Source organism: Sorex fumeus, unplaced genomic scaffold (genome assembly GCF_029834395.1).
Source record: "Sorex fumeus unplaced genomic scaffold, SorFum_2.1 ptg000130l, whole genome shotgun sequence".
In the NCBI taxonomy this organism is placed as follows: Eukaryota; Metazoa; Chordata; class Mammalia; order Eulipotyphla; family Soricidae; genus Sorex; species Sorex fumeus.
Genome location: NW_026606187.1, coordinates 1,319,552 through 1,339,688, shown reverse-complemented (window position 1 = coordinate 1,339,688; position 20,137 = coordinate 1,319,552). Strand labels below are relative to the sequence as shown.

Here is a 20,137-nt window from a genome sequence, read left to right as displayed (position 1 = left end):
CCAGGCCCCGGGAGGTGAGCGGCACCCCGGCCTCCTGTCTGCTATCCCCGGCCTGGCCGATTCCTGTCTGCCCATCACCCACCCCCTCCGCAGCGGCGAGTCCTTCCGGCCACCTGGCAACACAGAGGGTGCCCCTGCTCCTTGACTCTTGCTCTCGCTCAGCCTCCCCTCTGCAGCCCCCCGCCGTGCCTCACCCTCCCCGTCCTGGTCCCACTTCTCTCCCACTGGGGTGCGGGGTGGGGGGGGGTCAGGGCTCCCCAAGGCTGTGTCTTGATGTGATAAGCCTCAGGTGGGGTCCCAAGGGACTTGATGGGGTTCCCAGTCTGGCCTTGTGACCCCCCCCCCCAGTGCCTTAGACTCCTGGGCCAGCAGTTCTGGGAACAAAGCCGCTGGACACTGTGTCCACGCTGGTGCACTGCCCGCCACCCACTGGGGCAGCCCTAGGCAGAAAGAAGTGTGGCGCTCGAGGCTGGGGTTTGTCCTTGAGGGGTTTCATAAACCTTCTCTGTTCGCTGTTCTTGCCGTGTTGGAGATCAGACCCAGGGGCCTGCCGGCTGCTCCAGGACCGACCACATCCCCTGAATTCCAGCCATGCTCGAAAGCTCTGCCCCGCGGGGCTGGGTGCGGCACAGTGGGGATGTGAGTGCCGGGTGCACCCCGGAGATGGAGCAGGGACCCAGCTGTGGCAACCCCGCTGCCCTGCGTCCCCGTGTTCTTGCTGGAGCAGCAAAGGGCACTGGCCGTGGCTTGTCTTGGGCCCCACCCGCGTTCCTTCCCCTGCAGGCTGTTTGCCGTGTTCACGTGTGTACCCTCAGCCCTGCTCCCCCATTCCTGGGGCGGCTCACTCCGCTCGCCTTCTGCTCTCTGCGTGGCGTGTTTTGATCTGGGGAAGTCGAAAACAGTGTTTGCAATCACATGGGTCTCTCTCTGTGTCTGTGTCTGTGTCTGTGTCTGTGTCTCTCTGTCTGTGTCTCTGTCTCTGTCTTGGGGCTGGAGCGATAGCACAGCGGGTAGGGCGTTTGCCTTGCACGCAGCCGACCCGGGTTCGATTCCCAGCATCCCCTATGGTCCCCTGAGCAACGCCAGGAGTGACTCCTGAGTGCAGAGCCAGGAGTAACCCCTGTGCATCGCCAGGTGTGACCCAAAAAACAAAAAAGAAAAAAACCAAAAAACTCTGTGTCACCTGTATCTATCTCTGTCTCTGTCTCTCTGTCTGTCTTTCTGTCTGTGTCTCTGTGTCTGTGTCTGTCTCTCTCTCTCTCTCTATCTTGGTGCCATCTCTCTCCTGAAATAAAAGAGCCGTACACGTGTCTGCACACACCTCGGAGCGATGCAAGCTAGAGATAACCATAAAGTGAGCACGGGGACAGGGAGCCCTCAGGAGTATATGACAGGGGTGGGGGTGGCGGGACACTCTGCTAGGTGCTGGGAAGGCCAGAGGGGCTGGGGCTTGTGGGCGGGGGAGTAGGGAGGGGACCGGGAGCCTGGCTGCACCAACTGGGTCCTTGGGGCTGTGGTTTATCTTTTCCTTTCTCTCCCCCATTTTCTTAAATCCAGCATTATTTTTCATTCAGGCTACCAAAGGCTGTGAGAAATAGCCCTGCGGCTCCCTTGCTGCCCCGGGGTCAGGGGCCTTGTCCTTGCCTGCGGGTCCCATTTGGCCTGTCCTGGTGTGTGCATGTGTGTTAGTACACACGGGTGTCCGGGCGTGTCTGTACACCGGCCGTGTGTGTGTGTGTCTGTACACTGGTATGCACGTGTGTATTGAGACACCTGTGCATGTCAGCGTCTGTGTGCATGTGTTAGCATGTGGGTCCCCAGGTGCGTGCGTGCAGACACGTGGGCACGTGTGTTCGTGTGTGCACGTGAAGTCTGGGCAGTGAGTCCCACTTGCAGATCTGTGTCCCCGCCACCTGAGTGGGGTCCAGGCCAGCTCCATCAGCCGTGATCATGCCTTGTCCTTTTATGGCCACGCCTCGGTGCTCCCTCCTGCTCCCTCCCCTCTTCCTGTTGGCCTCTGCTCACCCCTGCAGCCCTAATCTGTTCTCCATTTGCACGGGATGTCATTTCAAGAATGTTACATAAATAGAGCCAGGGTTGGCCCTTTCTGCTCTCTGGACCTTGGGTTTCCCTCGGAGGGCATGCACCCTTAGGGGCCTGTCTCCACCCCTCCCTCGCCCCCACATACACCCCCACCCTGCAGGTGCCCTCAGGAGATGGTTTATTATTTTACAATCTGGGGGGGGCAGGATTGGAGTACGGCACACCCCCAGCCAACGCCCCCCCCCCTCAGTCCACAGGGACCGCCTGAGATCTCTGACTGCAGAGATGGGGTGCCTGGTACAGTCGTCCCCCCCCCCCCCCCCCCCCCCCGCCAGGCCCCGTCTCGTAGCTCCCATCCCAGACTGGATTTCGAGAGATGCGACCACAGCGTGTTCGGGAGCCCGGGAGAACTTTTGGTCTGGCTTTGCATCTGTGGCCACTCCTCAAATGCTCGGAGGCTGGGGATGGAGCCCGGACCTCAGGCGTGTGAAGGACCTTTGAGCCGGGGTCCCTGCCGGGGTCTCCAGGGTCCTGTGTGTGCCTCCCCCCGCCCCCACACGGATGCGCCGTGAGATGTGGAAAGGTTTGGAGTTTGCACAGATGTTCAGACAGGGTGGGGGTGCTCCAGGCATCGGGGACCCTGGCCCACAGACAGGGGCACGGGGACAGCCCCAGGACACCCTTCAGCCTCAGGTATGTGCTACGCCTCCTCTGGAATGCGGATAGCGCCTGCGTCCACTTCCCTGGGCCAGCAAGAATCCGAGGAACTCCTCCCTGCCAGGTTTTGGAGAGACTTCCTAAGTGCTGCTTTTAGTTAGTGGATGATGAGGTTGCGGGAAAGAGGGCAGGGTCTTTAGGTGAGGGCCGCTGGTCCCTCTGGGCTTGGGGGTTCCTCTGGGTCACTTGTCCCCTGCTAGGCTTCAGATCGTCAGTGTTTTCCAAGGGGAGCACAGGGCTAATTGGCATCATCACCTCCCAGGCCCTGGCTCTCACATCTTTGTTAATTGGACCCTAGATGGCCTCTTGAAAAGTGGCCACTTCACCTCTGCTTGCAGGTCGTGTGTAGTCAGTGAAGTCCTGAGGCCCGTGGTGCTGACTCAGGCCAGGCCCCTGGTCAGAGCCTACCCACTCCTTCCTTGTCCAATCTGTGGGTTCAGCCTGAGCGTCTGCAGGTCTGGGCCTGGGGGACTCGGCTGGCTCAGTAGCTGTGTCCACAGAGAGAGCAGGAGGGACACAGGTAGGCTGTGTCTGTTCAGGGTGGCTTTGTGTATGCGCGCGCGCGTGTGTGTGAGTGTGTATGCACAGGTGTGTGTGTGTGCGCATGTGTGTGTGAATGTATATACGGGCATCCGCCCAGACTATGTGTATGCATGTGTGTACGCTTGTGTGTGTGCATGTGTGTGCGGGCATCCGCCCAGACTGATTGTGTGTGTGTGCGCATGTGTATGCATGTGTGTGCGGGCATCCGCCTACACTGTGTATATGTATATGTATGTGTGCATGTGTGTGCGGGAATCCGCCCAGACTGACTGTGTGTATGCATGTGTGTGCACATGTGTGTGTATGTGTGCGTGTGTGTGCAGGCATCTGCCCAGGCTGGCCCTGTGTGCATGTGTGTGTGTGCATGGCTGTAGGTGTGTGTGCAGGTGTGTGTCTGTGCATGCATCGGCCCAGGCTGGCTGTATTGTGTGTGTGTGCAGGTGTGTGCATGTGTGTGCGTGCATGGGTGTCTATCCACACTCTGTGTGTGCATGTGTGTACAGGCATCTGTCTAGGCTGGTTGCATGTTTGTGCATGTGTGTGCGCTTGTGTCTTTGTGTATGTCCCTGCTTATCTGTGTGAATGTGTGTCTCCACATCTCTGAGCATACACCTGTGTGTGTCTGTGTCTCTTTGTGTGTCTGTCAGTGCCTCTGCATATGTGTGTGTGTGTGTGCGCGCGCGTGCGAGCATCTATGTGGAGGCGCCCTCTGAAGCAGGTCGGAGTAGCTTGTCTGCTTAGCCGTGTTTTCAGCCTGCTGGGGTTTCCACACTCGCTCCCGAGTGTGGCTCCGGACGCGCACTTTGACCTGGTTCTCTTTCTTTAGAATCGGGGCTGCAGGACGCTGTGGATGTTGGTGACGGGGGCAGGGAGGTGGCTGGACTGTGTGGGGGATGCCACCGCACTCCTGAACCTTGCCGTGTCCCGTTGACCCCCGCAGGAGGTGGCTGGCTGCCACATGTCCCCAGGGAGGGGTGCCTCGTGCTCAGCCGTGGGACCCCGAAGTCCCGAGCCCAAGACTGCCGGGCACACCTCAGCTCTCCGGAGCTAGACCCCAGCGCCCAGCCAAGACCCCAGAAGAGGGTGGCTGCCGCTCCCTCCCCTCTGCGCCGCCCTGGAGTGGACGGCTGGGTGAGCCTGGGTGCTCCATGCAGCAGGGCAGGGGCTCAACACCTGGAACCTGGTCCAGCTGGGTCATGGGGTCCTCAACCTGGTCGGCTGGTGCCTGGGCCTGCACGATCAAGTCGATTCATAAGCGTCTGGACTCACTCACGAGGAGCAGATAGGGGTCTCACGAGGCACTGTGTGGGAGCTGTGTGGTGAGCTGGAATAGCGCCTGGGTGAGTGTGGCCCCAGGACCGAGGAGGACGGCTGGGGCACCATCTTCGTGGCATCGGCCCACTTTGGCACTGCCAGCCCACCCGCTGCTCTGGCTGAGGTCTTGCAGGCCCGGCCTCTTACATGCTCGCATCGTCCCGGGCACCACCCATTCCCCCCGCCCCCCCCAGCCAAGTTCCTGGCACGCAGGATGGGATCTGGAAGCTGAGGTCTGGGCCGTGAAGGATAATCAGACACATAGCAGCCCCGGGGGCCTTTCCCTGGGCTCCTCAGGGCATCCCCGCAGCTCAGAACCAGCCAGAAGCAGGGCTCAGTGTAGCCCGTGGTGTGCCTCCAGGCTCCTGTCCTGCCCCGGGGTCTCCCGAGAGTGCTCCTGTTCTCCTGAAACACTGGGAGGTCCGAGGGTCGATTCATCTGAGCAGGTGCACTTGGGTGTGAGTGAGAGTCGGGAGGGGGCTGCTGAGGGGCGGGAAGGAAGCAGGAAGCGAGCGAGGGTCCTGGAGTGGCTACAGGCGGGGGACTCGGGGGACTCCTCCCCAGGGCCAGGCACTCTGTGCCACCACGGCCGCCGCGGCGTGCAGGGACTTCCTCTCACTGTGAGGATTCGCAGGGGAAGCAGCAGACGTCTGCCCAGGCTGGCTGGGTGTCCTTGTGCAATGCACATGTGCGTGTATGTGCATGTGTGCAGGGGTCCCCCTCCAGGCTGGTTGTATGTGCGTGTGTTGTATGTGCAAGTGTCTGCATGTGCAGGCTGGTTGTGTGTATGTGTGTGTGTGTGTGTGTGTGTGTGTGCACGTGAGGTATCTGTCCAGGCTGGACCATAGAGAAAACTCGAGTCTCTGTCTCCAGGGTAGGAACTTACAGAGCAGAAGGGGGCCTGGATAGAGACGCCATGGACTGGGCGGGTCCTCTCAGTGCGGGGATTCACGCCCTCCTGGACGCCAAGCCCTTCATGATGAGTGACACGATAAACCGCTAGAGATAAGGCACCCCATTCACCCCCACTGAGAGGGGCCCAGTTCTACAGATGGAGAAACTGAGGCACAGGAGTCAGGGTTCGCACCAGGCAAAGGCCAGCGCAGGTGTTGAAGGTTGAGGAAACCATCAGGGAGATGCAGTGGGGAGGGAGCTCAGCCCCCAGCTGCACGTGGCTGCAAACCGACCCCGTGTGGGGCGGGGGTGGGGGGGCCCGGGTCTGCGCCTATGTCTGAGAGGCTGGCGTGGAGTGGCACTTGCGGTGAGATTTAGGACTGGAACAAACACCCTGGGGTGCTCAGGGCTTCTGGGAATCAAACGCATGCAAGACAGGCTCCGTACCCGCTGTACTATTGCTCAGGACACGAGAAAGTTTTCTTTCTTTCTTTCTTTCTTTCTTTCTTTCTTTCTTTCTTTCTCTCTCTCTCTTTTTTTTATTTAAATGGGGCAGAAAGGAAAAGTTAGGGGCAGAGATTTGGTCCCGTGGATGGCGCACAGGCCTGCATGTGGGAGGCCAGGACAGAGCCCAGCAGCACAGGACTGACCCCAAGCACTGAGCCTTGAGCACCTCTGGGTTTGGTTCAACAGCAAATATATATATATATATATATATATATATATATATTGTTACTTTAAAAATATATATTAATTTTGTCTCTTTGGGCCACACCCAGACTCTTGGCAGTGCTAGGGGGACCACATCGGGTGCCGTGGGTTGAACCCAGGTCAGCCGTGTGCAAAACAACCCCCGCCGTCGTATTGCTCCAGCCTCAAAATTGATTAAGTCTTAACTATGTAGAGGGTGTTGCTCACATTCTGAATCTGATTTCTTCTGCTATTCTTCCTTTCCTTTCACTATTTTTATAAAAGCAAATCTGGAGAACTGGAAGTCAGTATACAAATGCAAGACCTTGTGATTTGGGAGGAGGGGGTTTCATTTCTGTGATTTGTTTGGGGGGGGGGGGTCACGCCCGGCTGTGCTCAGAGCCTGTTGCTGAAGGATCAAGTTGGGTGGTGTTAGGGGTGGGGCGGGGGGAGGCCGTATATGGGAGCAGAATCCTGGTCGGCTGTGCACAAGGCAGACACCTCCCCGCCCCCCCCCCCCCCCCCGGACTATCTCTCGAGCCTCTGACGTGCTTTCTTGTACCTTTGAGTCCTGAATCCCTGTCGTATGCGTGCTGGGCTGTCGCCACCACTGAGCTCAGACCCACTGCCGTCAGCTGTAGCCACAGGGGCCATGCAGGGTCAGAGCAGGGTCACGGCTGAGGAGGAGCAGTAGCTGTACTTCCTCCTGACCGAGCACCCAAGGGTGGGCACGGCCTGGAGGCGGCTCAGAAGGCTGGGCACATGGTTTGCATGCGGGAGCCGCAGGTTCAATCCCCGGCACTGCATGGGGCCCAAGCTTTGTCAGGAGCGGACCCCGAGTGACTTCAAAACTCCCCCCTCCCAGCCCCCACCAACCCAGGGCCTTACGGTGGGAGGCGCTGGCTGAGCTGTTTGGGGAGCCGACTCTCGGTGGGCCCCACATCTGAGGTCAGCCTCGGGCGGCCACCCGCAGCTGACCCCCGCGGGCTGGGCTCTGTGGCTGTCCCGCGGTGTGGGCAGAGGCCAGGGTGGTGGCGGCGCTGACCAGCCTCCTCTCTGCAGGCGCCTAGGATCTCCTGATGGGGCGGCTGTGCGCCGGCGTCCCCTTCCCCGTGGGCTGCCTGGTGCTCGTGTGGACAGCAGGTGCAGGTGAGTGCCCCCTACCACGCTGAGCGTCTCCTGTCACTGTTGGACCCCCTGGCGCATGGAATTCATTCACTGTGTGCTCTGTCCAGAGTAGAGGGGAGACATTACTGGTGCCCGCTGGAGCAAATTTACCAACAAAGGGCGGAGGCGGGGCGGCAGGGGGCGCTGCTGAGCTCACTCCCTTCCTGGCACTCCGTCAGGGCCCTGAGGCAGGTTGGCAGGGACCCGGGCACACCTGGGACGCACTGCAGAGGGTCCTGCACCCGGGACCGTTCCTCCCGCTGGGCTGTCGCCCTTCCACCTGCTCTGGGTGTCTCCAGACCCCGGGCCCGGCCCTGGCTTTGTGCATCTGCACGTGCCTGAGCTGGGGTGGTCCCTCCTGGTTTTACGTGGGTCCTCTCTGAGCTGGCTTCTGACTTGTCCTGCCAGCATATGTCCCTGCCTGACTGGCCCCGGCTGCTCACAGCTGCCCTGATGTCTCCCCAGGGTGCATGGAGATTCTGGGCGAGCCCACCTGCATCTCCGACTACCTCAACACCTCCACTTGCCACTGGTGGATGGACCGTGCCACCAACTGCAGCGCCGAGCTCCGCCTGTCTTCCTGGCAGGACTTCCCCGAGCCTGAGTGAGTCTGGGGTGTGTGTGTGTGTGTGTGTGTGTGTGTGAGAGAGAGAGAGAGAGAGAGAGGGAGAGAGAGGGAGAGAGAGAGAGAGCACGCCTGGAGTACCTGGTGCTTGCTTGTTACAGGGGAGGTACCCTTGATGTAGCCCGGGGAAAAAAAAATGTTTCGAGTGTTCCAGCCCCCAGATTTGCCATCCCTGGGCGTGGGGTCCTGGTGGATTGCTGATGCCACCAGTTCTTTTGGGTACCAGGTTCCTTTTGCATACTTTGAGATTCGCTGCTCCCCAAAAAAGGTTTTGTCTCAATAGCCTGTATCTGTTGGGCTGGAGCCATAGCACAGCGAGTAGGGCATTTGCCAGGAACGTGGCCGACCCGGGTTCGATTCCTCTGTCCCTCTCAAAGAGCCCAGCAAGCTACCGAGAGTATCCCACCCGCACGGCAGAGCCTGGCAAGCTCCCTGTGACGTATTCGATATGCCAAAAACAGTAACAACAAGTCTCATGATGGAGACGTTACTGGTGCCTGCTCGAGCAAATCAATGAACAACGGGAGGACAGTGCTCCAGGGTGACAGCCCGTTTCTGTTATGACTTGCCCTCTGAGGAAGGATTTCCTCCCCTACTCCCCTTTCCCTGTCGTGACAGCTGGGGGTCTGCACACAGCTGGGGCGGGAGGAGGTTGTGCACAGCTGGCTGGGGCACTTGAGTGCTCCTTGAATGCTCGGGGTTGCTGCAGTTCTCCTGCATGTGCTCCCCAGGCGCCTCTTCGAAGGCCAGGCAGAAAGTGGACATCACACAGCACAGAGAGCCACGCTGAAGACGCTCACGCACAGCACGTGGCTTCCAGGAAGTCCACGGCACACTGTGGGGAAGAGGGTGACAATGGCCAGCAGGGTCCTTGAGCTTGATCCAGTCGACCCAGAACCCCACGCTCCTGGGGGTACAGGAGGGGACTTCACCGCACGACCTACGTGCCGGCTGTCCCTCCAGAGGCCCCCTGGGAGAATCCAGGGGCGGGTGGAGGGGTGCATAGGAACCCACCACCCCAGAATAGAGGGTGTCCTGCTGCAGCGAGGCTGAGGGATGTGGACCAGGGCCCTCAAACAGGTCAATCTTGCCTGCCATCTAAGTCGTCAATAAAGTTTTTTTGACAAGCAGCCATATCCGTCCATCGCACGGCATCTGGTTGCCTTTGTCTGCCTCTGCAGGCTTGAGTCCATGGGACAACAATGGGCACCAAAATCCCAATGGGCTCTTCCCCTCCGGCCTTTACGGAAAGCATCTGGGAGCGTGCCTGTGGGTGGCTCGTCCATCCCTAGGGCCCCACGTTCCCCCCGCCCCTGGCTCTGGGGTGAGGGACAGAGGAGGTTGGTCCTGGGCCGGGGCCCCACCACACCCGTTCAGTCTGATCCCATGTCCCAGACCTGGGCCTCGTGGCCGGCCGGAAGCCGTGATTCCTGGGGGCCCCTCCTGATGAGGGTCCCGGCCAGCCCAGCCGGGCCCGTGCTAACGCCACCTTGTTCGCAGGAACTACACGTGTATTCCCGAGAACCGAGCCGACGCTGAGTGCGTGTGCAACCTGCAGATGGACGACATTGTGGCCAGCGAGACCTACCAGCTGGACCTGTGGGCCGGGAGCCGGCTGCTGTGGAATGGGTCCTTCGTCCCCTGCCAGCATGGTGGGTGGCCACCCAGCCCCGAGGCAGCTCCAGCGGCCGGGGTGGGGAGGGGGGGAAGGGGGGTTTCTCCCATCTCAGACACAGCTTCATGCTCTGGAGCAAACTCAGCCCTGGGTCCGGGGATCAGGGTGTCCTTCCACTGACCAGCAGGTCAGCTGCTGCTGCTGGGGCCCTGGAGATCAACTGTATCCTGGGACCCAGAGTCTTGGGCAACTTCCCAGGCCCCTGTGAGCAACGAGATTTATAAAGCACTGGATATTACTGTGTGCTCTTAGACAAGACCCATGACCTCTCTGATCTCCAGTTTCTAGAAGAGAGTTACTGATCCCATTTCCCAGTTGAACAAACTATAGATCAGGAAAGGAAAGTAATCTGCCTGAGGTCACACAACTGTTGCCGGTGGTGGTGGTGGTGGTGGTGGTGGTGTGAGTGTGTGTGTCTGTAGCAGGGGAGGTTGGTTGGGGGAGGCATTTAAAAAATAAAATAATTTGTGTGTTTGATGTCCTGGGTTCAATCCCTGTCACACACACAAAAATTCAGCAATTCTGACTGGAGTGATAGCACAGCGGGCAGGGTGTTTGCCTTGTTTGTGGCTGACCCAGGAATAACCCCAGAGCATTGCTGGGTGTGACCCAAAAAGAAAAAATAATAATAATAATAATTCAACAATTCAACATGTGTTTAATTTAGTGCAGATGATTTCCTTTTTCTTCTTCTTTTTTTTTTTTTTTTTTTTTTGCTTTGTGGGTCACACCCGGCGATGCTCAGGGGTTACTCCTGGCTCATGCACTCAGGAATTATTCCTAGCAGTGCTCGGGGGACCATATGAGATGCCGGGAATCGAACCCAGGGGTCGGTCTTGTGTAAGTTGCTGTGGCCCCAAATAATTTTCTTTTGATATCATGGCTATCCTGGCTTCAGAAACAAACAGTTCTAAAACATCTGGATCAGTCAAATAGCCCGTGAGCAGTGCAGGTGAGCCCAGATCGGACCAGGAGAGGCCGCGTGTGGGTCCCCAGGCCTGAGCCTCCTGGCACTGGGTCTGGGAAGAGGCTGCGCCCCCCACCCTCCTCCAGGACGTGCTCAGGATGGCACCCCAGCCATGGCTCATGGGCATCAGCCCATCTCGTGGGGTCCCCTGCCCAGAAGTGCCTGTGTGCGGGCCCGTCTCCCCCTCGCCCCCAGCCCCTGACCATACCTGTGTGTCCACAGTGAAGCCCAGGGCGCCCGGCCACCTCCGAATCCGCGCCAACGTCTCCAACACGTGGCTGCTGACGTGGAGCAACCCGTATCAGCCGGAACACAACCTGTACTCGGAGCTCACCTACCTGGTCAACATCACCAACGAGGATGACCCTGCCGACGTGAGTGGATGCCGCGAAGCCTCTCCCCCTGTCCCGCCGCGGGGTCCCCCTGGCAGCTGGCACATGGTTTCTGCCTCCTTGTGTGTGGGGCACCGGGACCCAAGGAGCCCTCTGCACAGTGGGACTGGGACTGTCCCGGTTCCTGGCAGAACTGTGAGTCGGGGGGGCGGTGGGGGAGGGTGGGGAGGGGAGGCAGGGCAAGTGGAGAAGCCAGCGTGCGCATACACACACAGACACACACACAGACACACACACACACACACACACACACACACACACAGATCCAGGCCCAGATGACAGGAAGTCACACACACACACACAGACACACGCTTTTGTACACTGAAACACACATACTTCCTATTCACACACCCATTTGTACGCACAGGGCGGGCCCCCTTCTGTGTTGATTGCAGGGGAGGGTGTCCCTCGCGGCCCTCCCACACCCCCAGTGATGGGGAGACCGCTGCGCCGAGTGCCCGACACCCCAATGAGCTGTGTGCCGAGTCCCCATCCCTACCTGGTTGCTTTGCCAGAGTTACCATCTTGAATGTCGTTTCACAGCCGGGTGCCTCAGTTTCCCCTTCTATGCCACGAGCTTCAGGACACTGCTCCCCATTCCTTCTTAGGATGCTAAGAAGGGGTCGGAGGCATTCGGGGGATGAAGCCCCTCGCTACCCGCTATGATACCTGGCCCACGCACAGGAGTGGAGGGAAACTCCTGAGCTGGGGTGCAGAGAGCAGGCAGGCCCTGCCCCCAGCCTGGCTCCGAGGCCATCAGCATCCCGCCCTGCCCTCAGGAGGCCACAGGCCACGGAAAGCCCCAGCCGCTCTCCCATCCGGCCTCTGGGGGGTGGGGCGGGGGGCCCAGGCTGGCCCAGTTCTGCAGGGAGCCAGCCTTCCCCTGGCTTGGGACGCCCACGTCAGCCTTGGCGACTGCTTCCTCTTCCTGGCCAGACCGGGTGCCGTCAGGCGGGGAGGGGACAGTGGAGGGGGGTCCGGCTCTCAGGTGTTTTCCCCGGAGCGCTGGACCAGGATGTCACAGGAGCAGCAGGGAGCTGGCCAGGCTCAGAGGGAGGCTGGGGAGAGGACAGGAGAAAGGGGTCCAGGTCGTGCCCCCCCTGCCCGGGTCTGGAGGGAAAAGGGTGAGCGGCCAGAGGGCTGGCGACGCCGCTGGCTGGCTGGTTTCTGGCTGTCCTTCCATCGGCAGGCCAGGCTCCCAGAATGTCGGCCTTGCATTCCACAGCGCTGGCCTTGGGGCTAGAGGCCAGTGAGCCCCGGGGCGTCCACCCCTCAGCCCTGGCGGGAATGAGGCGGGTGCAGAGAGGACCCCAGTCCCGGGCCAGTGTTCAGGCAACCTGCTTGTCCTGGCTGGCGGGCAGTCGCATGCCCACCGCTGTGCCTACGGGGGCTTACCCCTCGCCCCCCTCAGATGAATGAGGAATGCTGGTGCCGCCCACAGCGCCCCCCAGGGGAGGAAAATGGACTGTGCAGCCAGATTAGGACCTGGCGCTGAACTCCAGTGTAGAAGCCCAGAGCTGCTCCTGGGCCCTCCCAGTTCAACATCCCGCCTCTCTCGTTTGGGGATGCAGAGTCCGGGCCCCCTCCTCCTCCTCCTCCTCCTCCTCCTCCTCCTCCTCCTCCCCCCTCCCCCTCCCCCTCCCCCCCCCTCCTCCTCCTCCTCCTCCTCCTCTTCCTCGCCAGCGAACAGAGCCAGGCCACGGTCACATGCTCGTCTCTAACCAATCACAGGCTGGGGTGTGGGATAGCCACAGTCAATGAGGATGGAGGCTGAGCTGGAGGCAGAGGTCGGCCCAGCCCGGGCTTTGGCTCCTGGTGTCCAGGGGCACGGCTGAGTGATGCTCCTTTGCTCAGTCCAAAGCCAGACTCAGGCTCGGAGGGAAGGATGCTAAGACGGGGTCGGAGGCATTTGGGGGATGAAGCCCCTCGCTACCCACTAGGATATCTGGGCACCTACAGGAGTGGAGGGAAACTCCTGAGCTGGGTCATGGCAGGGTGTGTAGGAGTTTGCTAGTAGTTGGATGAGGGAATGGGGAGCCAGGCAAAGGCTTGAGGCATGAAAATCCACGGTGTGCCCGGTGGTAGGATGCGGGAGTGAGCCTGGGAACAGAAGCCCTGGTTGATGCCACACCCTGGGCTGACTCTGTCCCGGCACAGGTCGGGCTGGCAGGTGGCTGTGTGCATCCGTGATGAGGACCCAGGCTGGGCCCACAGTGGGAACCAGTGGAGCTGGGGTTCGCACCCCTGGAGTCTCTGCTGTCTCTCTCTCCCATCCCTCTCTCTCTCCCCCCCTCTCTCCCTCTCTCTCTCTCCATCCTCTCGCTCTCCTTCTCTCTCATCTCTCTCCCTCCCTCTCTCTCTCCCACCCTCCCTCTCCCCCCTCCAGGCCCACACCTTCCTCATAGACATGATCTCCCCAGCACACTGTGATAAACTAGCAAACACCCTTAGCTGTGACCTTGGGTCCCCAGGGAGGCATTTGGCACCCCCGCCTCTCTCCCTGGTGAGCCATTCTGTTCCTCGGTCCTCGCGTGAATGCCATCCAGCCATTGCTCCAGTCTGCAGTGGGGAGGAGGGACATGAAGGGGGCACAAGAGTCCTCCCCACCCCCATCCCCTGCACCCTCAGCGCCCCTGGGATGCTCCCCTTGCCCCCCACCCCCTCTCCAGCGACAGGAGCTGATGCCCCAGACGCAGAGGCATCTCTGTCTCTGCCACCGCCGCCAGTTGGTTTCCACTGCTCAGGAGCAAGACCGTGTATGGTGGCGCTGCTGCCTGGCCCGGGGGTGCCACGACCACCCCCCCACCCACCTCTGGGAGGATGTGGAAGGCAGCACGCAGGAAACCGGAGGGGGAGGGGTCGAGGGTCGAGCCTGGAGCCCATCCCCCTGGCCTCAGGCCCTGTGTGGCGAGGACGCCCAGCCGGCTGTGACCAGGGCGGAGGACCCCTGAGCACTGGGGCGGGCTCGGGAGACAGCAGGCTGGTGGCCGTCCCTGCCCTGCCATTGGCACCCAACGCCCCCGTCCCCTCTGCCAGTTCAAGGTCTACAACGTGACCTACAGGGACACGGCCCTGCGCTTCTCAGCCAGCACCCTGAGACCTGGGGCCTCCTACAGCGCCCGGGTGAGGGCCCGCGCCCCTGACTACGGCAGCGCCTGGAGTGACTGGAGCCACCCCGTTTCCTGGAAGAACAGTGAGTCTGGGGGAGGGGCGGCGGGGTGAGCAGGGGGGCAGGGCGTGCGGAGAAGCCAGCACACACACACACACACACTCACACACACATGCACCACCCCCCACACATACACACACCCCAGATAGATCCAGGCCCAGATGACAGGAAGTCACAGAAACATACTTTTAACACACTTTTGTACACACTAACACACATATACTTTATATTCACACACTCATTTGTATACACACACACACACACACACACACAAGAAAAGATCTTGATCCAGATGACAAGAAATCACACACTTTTGGACACATTCACACACTTGTTTTTGTGTTTGTTAACCCTGACGATGCACAGGGGTTCCTCCTGGCTCTGCACTCAGGAATTACCTCTGGCAGTGCTCGGGGGACCATATGGGATGCTGGGAATCGAACCCAGGTCGGTCGCGTGCAAGGCAAATGCCCTACCCGCTGTGCTATCTCTCCAGCCCTTCACACACACGTACTCATTAACACACACACACGCACATAACCTCAGCAGATCTCGATCCAACTGACAGAGAAGGCAGCAGGGCAGCTGAGGGAAGAGGTGATGGGGGCCCAGGGAGGGGTGGAAGGGGTGGCGGGGGGAGAAGGGAGCAGGGGCCGGTGAAGGGGGGGAGGACGGCCTCCCGTGGGTGTGGCCTCACGCAGTCCCCACCACGCCGGAGAGGCGGAACCCCGCTGTGCCGCAGATGTGGGAAGCGAGCCCGGGGTGAGGGGGCGAGAGGGTCCCAGCCAGCGCCGAGGAGGCGAGGCTCGCGAGGCCGGCTGGTGTCTTCTGGGAAGAGGGTGCTCGTTCCGGGTCGCCGGGGGGACACAGAGCTGTGGGGAGGTGGGGCTGGGGGCCGACTTCCCCGCGGGCCCGGCTCACCCACCCCTGCCCTGCAGACCACCAGCCCCCCTGGGAGCAGCGCCTCCAGCTGGGCGTCACCGTCTCCTGCACCATCATCCTGTTCGTCTGCGTATCCTGCTACTTCAGCATCACCAAGTGAGTCCTGCGCTCTGTGGGATGCTCGGGGGGGTGGGGGGCCCCCTCTGGCCTGTCCATAGAGGACCCAACCGGAAGTGAGCCCCAGGTTCCATCCCCAGCACCGCCTGGTCCCCCAGAACCACCCATAGCAGCCCCGGCTGGGAGTGACCCCTGAGCACTGCCGGGTGTCACACCAAAACCAAACAAAAACACAGGGGGATTTTTTTTTCTTTTTGGGTCACGCCCAGCAGTGCTCAGGGGTTCCTCCTGGCTCTGCACTCAGGAATTACTCCTGGCGGTGCTCGGAGGACCCTATGGGATGCTGGGATTCGAACCCAGATCGGCTGCATGCAAGGCAAACGCCCTACCCGCTGTGCTATTGCTCCAGTCCCTGATTTATTTTTTTTTAATGGAGGAGACTGTGAAACAACAGCTGGGGGCGTGAGTGTGAGATTCCCCGGCAGCCAGCGCTCTCATGGGGAGCCCACGTCAGCAGCCGGACACTGAGGACGGGGGTTCCCCCCCACACCCCATCCCTGGGGCTCTGACCCAGGGAACGGCCAAGGGCCTGTCACGCCAGTCAGTGGCTCGGACCCAGGCCGTTGCTGTGCTTTTCAGGATTAAGAAGGAGTGGTGGGACCAGATCCCCAGCCCGGCCCACAGCCCCCTGATGTCCATCATGACCCAGGAGCCCCAGGTAGGTAGCCCGGTCTGGGGGTGATGCGGGAGGAGGCCGGGGGTGCAGAGCGCCTGGGCTGTGGGGTTCTCGGGGGGAGAAACGCTTCGGGGTGGGGGATCTCACGCCCTTCAGCCGGGCACACCTCTCGAGGGTGTTGGTTCTGTGGTTCCTTTGAGCTTCCCGATGCGCCCCGAGGTCACCCCGTCCTCCCTTGGAGACACCCCGCCCAGATTCTCTGCCCTCCTGGCTCTCTCCTGGGGACAGCCCGAGCACCCCCGGAGCGAGGGCCGGCCTGCTCTCTTGGGGCCGGGGTTCAGGGCCCCTCTCACCGGCTGTCTCTCCGCTGCAGGGGCCTGTGTGGGGGAAGCCGTGCCCACGCCAGGAGGCCACCACGCACCCGTACGTATCTGCCGGGCCTCCTCGGGTGCTGGGAGTGGGGTGGGGTGCGGAGGGGGGGGGCTCACCTGCTCCCCCTCTGCCTCCTCCTTGCACTCGCTGGTTCTGTTATACGGGCCTGCGGCGCGGGCAAGGGGGGCTTCCAGGGGAGCCCCTGAATGTCACAGAAGCCGGATGCCACGAATGTGCCCGTGTCACCCGAGCAGGGCAGGAAGGGCCAGGCGGCTGGGTGGTGCTCAGCTCATGCTGTGGGGGCCGTTTCTGAGGCTTCCAGCACCCACCCCACCCGTACATCCTGAGCTCCGCTCGGGGGGACCTGAGGGGACCTGCCCTCAGTTCGTTACTGAAAGTTTGTCTCGCCCCAGCAGAAACCCCCACCTGCTCTAGCCCAGCACCCCACCACCATTCCCGTCTGTCATTACTCTAGTGCAGGGAATGATTTGGGGGGTGGGGGCCACACCCAGCGGCACCCAGGCAGCACTCCTGGCAGTGCTCGGGGACCATGTCGGATGCCAGGAATCAAACCCAGGTTGGTCGAGTATCATTTTGGTCCCCGGAAATGATTTTATTTTATTTTTTGGCGGGGGGGGGGGGGGGCGGAGTCACACCTGGCGATGCACAGGGGTTACTCCTGGCTCTGCACTCAGGAATTACTCCTGGCTGGGAATCGAACCCGGGTCAGCTGCGTGCAAGGCAAACGCCCTCCCTGCTCTGCTATCACTCCAGCCCCCAGACATGATTTTAAATCTCACCTTCCTCCCCTGATTGTAGGGACAGGAGTAAGCCCTGAGCACAGCCAGGTGTGGGGGGAAAAAAAGTAAATATCATTTTTCCAGCAAAAAGTTCTTCATATACAGTAGTCTGGGTATGTATCAGTCACACTGATTGTTTGGGGGGCCACCCGGTGGTTCTCAGAGCTGACTCCTGGCTCTGTACTGAGGGCTGACTCCTGGCTCTGTGCTCGGGGCTGACTCCTGGCGGTACTGGGGGCCATGTGGGACCATGGGCCGACCGTGACCGTGTACAAGGGGAGCCCTTAACACTGTCCCTTGCCCGTGGCACTCTCTCTGGCCCAGGGAGCCACACAGTGAGCCCCAGAAGCCCCCCAATGCCACAAGGCCTGCCTTGGGGAGTTCCGGTCAGGGTACGCGGTGAGATGGTCGGTCAGGAAGTCAGGAGGTCTGTCCACGGAGCTCCGAGTCCTGACCCGCCTTTGCTCCCGCAGACACTGGAAGACCTGCCTCACCAAGCTCCTGCCCTGCTTCCTGGAGCACAGCCAGGAAGGGGACGGGGCAGCCACCAAGGTGGGCAGCACCGGACTGGGGCACGGCCCCTGTGTGTCCACGTGGCAGCCGCTGGAGGCCAGCAGGACGGTGCTGTGGCCCGAGCGCATCAGCGTGGTGCAGTGCGTGGAGCTGGCCCGAGCAGAGAAGCAGGAGGAGCCGGAGGAGGAGGAGGAGGAAGAGGAGCAGGAGGAGAAAGGGAGCACCGCGGGCGCCGGCCTGGACGGCAGGAAGGACATCGCCGACCGGCTGACGGAGAAGCTGTTCTTGGGCTTGTTCGGGCCTGACCCCGGGGTGCTGGCACCCCCGGAGGTGTCGTGCCCGGGCCAGGGCCAGCTTTTCAGCCCCGGGTCCGAGCCGCCGCCACCGGCGCCGGCGGGCCCAGCCTGCCCCCAGAGGCCCGCGGGCGGCTCTGACAACCCAGCATACCGCAGTTTCCAGCAGTGCCTGCAGGACGGGGGGCAGCCCGGGGACCCCGGGGATCCGCCACCCTCCTGCCCGCAGCCCCCCGAGCCTGAAACCGGGCCCCAGGGCCTGCAGCGCGCGCCCCCTGGCGGCTACCGGGGGTTCCTGCAGGCGGTGGCTCAGGGTGCCGCGGAGGAAGGCGCGGAGACCCCACCCACGGGGATGGGACCCGCGGGGACCCCGGCCGGCTACCGGGCCTTCTCCAGCCTGCTCCCGTGCAAGCCCGCCGCGTCGCAGGACAGCGGCGGCGGCGGCGGGGTTTACAGGCCCTTCGAGAGCCTGGCACCCGGCACCTGTGTGGCCCCCGTCCCTCTGCTCACCTTTGGACTGGACCCCGGCCCACCCCACGGCCCTGGGCACTCGCCGCTGCCCGGAGGCGGCTCCCTGCAGCCAGGAAAGGGAGGACCCCCCGCAGAGCAGGACCCGGAGCCCCTCCGGGGCGAGCTGGGGGGTGCCGTGGTCTACTCAGCCCTCACCTGCCACCTGTGCGGGCACCTGAAGCAGTGTCACGGGCAGGAGGACCGGTCCAAGGCCCCCGTGGTGGCCAGCGGCCCCTGCTGCGGCTGCTGCTGTGGAGACAAGTCTTCCCCCCCGGGGAGCCCCCTGACTCCCGGGGCCCTCCCCGAGTCCAGCCTGTCTTTGACTGTCTCCGGAGAGGGAGGGTTCCCACCGCTCCCTGCAGCGCCCACATGCCTGAGCACGTCTTAGGGGCTGAGGTCTGCAGGGGTGCCCGGGCCTGCCACCAGCCCCCAGCAGGGTGGCCTCTGGGTGGGCATTGCCCGCGTCTTGGAAGGACCTTGTGTGGGCGACAGATACGGAGCCCCGGGAGCCAGGCGCCCGCTCCCTGCCTGCTCACCACCGTCCCCGCAGAGGGGCAGGAGGCTCCCAGGCTTGAGGGGCTCGTGGACAGTCAGGCACTGCCCACGTCTTTGGCCCACTGCATGGCCACCCGGGGTTTTCTCAGCTGCTGCCCACGGCGAGATGTGAGCGTCTGAGCATCTGCTGAGTGCGCTGCCGTCACCCCACGGCACGGCACATGGATGGAGCCGAGAGAACAGCCGTCAGAGAGAAGCCCGGAACCAGCAGCAAGTGTGGGTGCAGGCCAGGCGGCCGGAAGCTCCCCGCGGGCCCAGGCGTGGACTGGCGCTTCTTGTGGTGGACACAGGAAGGGTCAGCCAAGTGCAGTTAACTGAGAGGGAAGGAACGATGTGATTTTCTTTCTTTTTTTTTCTTTCTGGTTTGTTTTTTGACCCTGGCTTGCACTCAGGAACGATCCCTGGCCCTGCTCAGGGGACCCTGTGGGGTCCCGGGGATTGAATCAGGGTCAGGCAAGCGCCCTCCCCGCTGTGCTATCACCCCGGCACTGCAGTTGTGCTGTTCAAGCAGTGATGGTTTGCTAGCAGGTGCTACCGTTAAGAGAGAAGCTACTTTCAAACTGGGGATGCCCAGAATCAAATTGCCCAGCGACCATAAGGTTGGACCGTGTCCCCGTAGACCCCACTGCTGGCAGCCAGAAGGGACAGATGGAGCGGGGAGTCTCGTGCCCCCAGGCCTGCCGGACACCTTTACTGTACGTGCTCACTGCAGCCGCCGTCTGGAGCGCTGGTTTGCATCCAAGGACTGGATTTGCTAGGGCGGGGGCTGGCGGGGACATATGCAAATCTGTGGCCTCCCCCCACCCGCCGATTAAACAAACACTGCGGGCTCTGTGGGTTGTCACTTCATCTCTGGCAAATCAGGAGCTGCGGTCCCCAAGGTTCATCGCTGATGACTTGGACAGGTTTCCCGGGGACGACAGACTCCAGTTGCAGGAGGTGGTACTGGACACCACACACTGGGGAGGATGAACATGGCAGGGCACCAGGAGTCAGGGAGGGGTGCAGGCTCCAGTCCTCAGGAGACGCTATCCCCCTTTTGTCACCTAGAGCCTTGCAAGGCCTGGAGCATGCCTGGACGTACTGGGAGCCCCGAGGTCCCCACCGGTTCCAGGCTGGCCAGTGAAGGCCCATTGAGGGCAGTTTTCAGGCCATTCACCTTGGCGGCTGCCCCAGGAGGAGTCCCATGCCAGGGAGGCACCTCCACACGCGTGGACAGGATG

The 20,137-nt window shown here is 61.7% G+C and overlaps 1 protein-coding gene across 1 annotated transcript in view; it reads left to right on the top strand.

The window, feature by feature from the left end:
• The window catches only part of IL4R (interleukin 4 receptor), a 32,434-nt gene extending 12,698 nt beyond the window's left edge, over positions 1–19,736 (top strand). Inside the window, exons 2-10 of the mRNA XM_056138942.1 lie at positions 7,264–7,350; positions 7,834–7,972; positions 9,494–9,645; positions 10,858–11,009; positions 14,064–14,220; positions 15,135–15,234; positions 15,835–15,913; positions 16,245–16,294; positions 17,517–19,736. Coding sequence (XP_055994917.1) covers positions 7,281–7,350; positions 7,834–7,972; positions 9,494–9,645; positions 10,858–11,009; positions 14,064–14,220; positions 15,135–15,234; positions 15,835–15,913; positions 16,245–16,294; positions 17,517–18,747 — 2,130 coding nt within the window. The 5' untranslated portion in view covers positions 7,264–7,280 and the 3' untranslated portion in view covers positions 18,748–19,736. The remainder of the gene's footprint in view (positions 1–7,263; positions 7,351–7,833; positions 7,973–9,493; positions 9,646–10,857; positions 11,010–14,063; positions 14,221–15,134; positions 15,235–15,834; positions 15,914–16,244; positions 16,295–17,516) is intronic.
• The last annotated feature ends 401 nt before the right edge of the window (positions 19,737–20,137 follow it).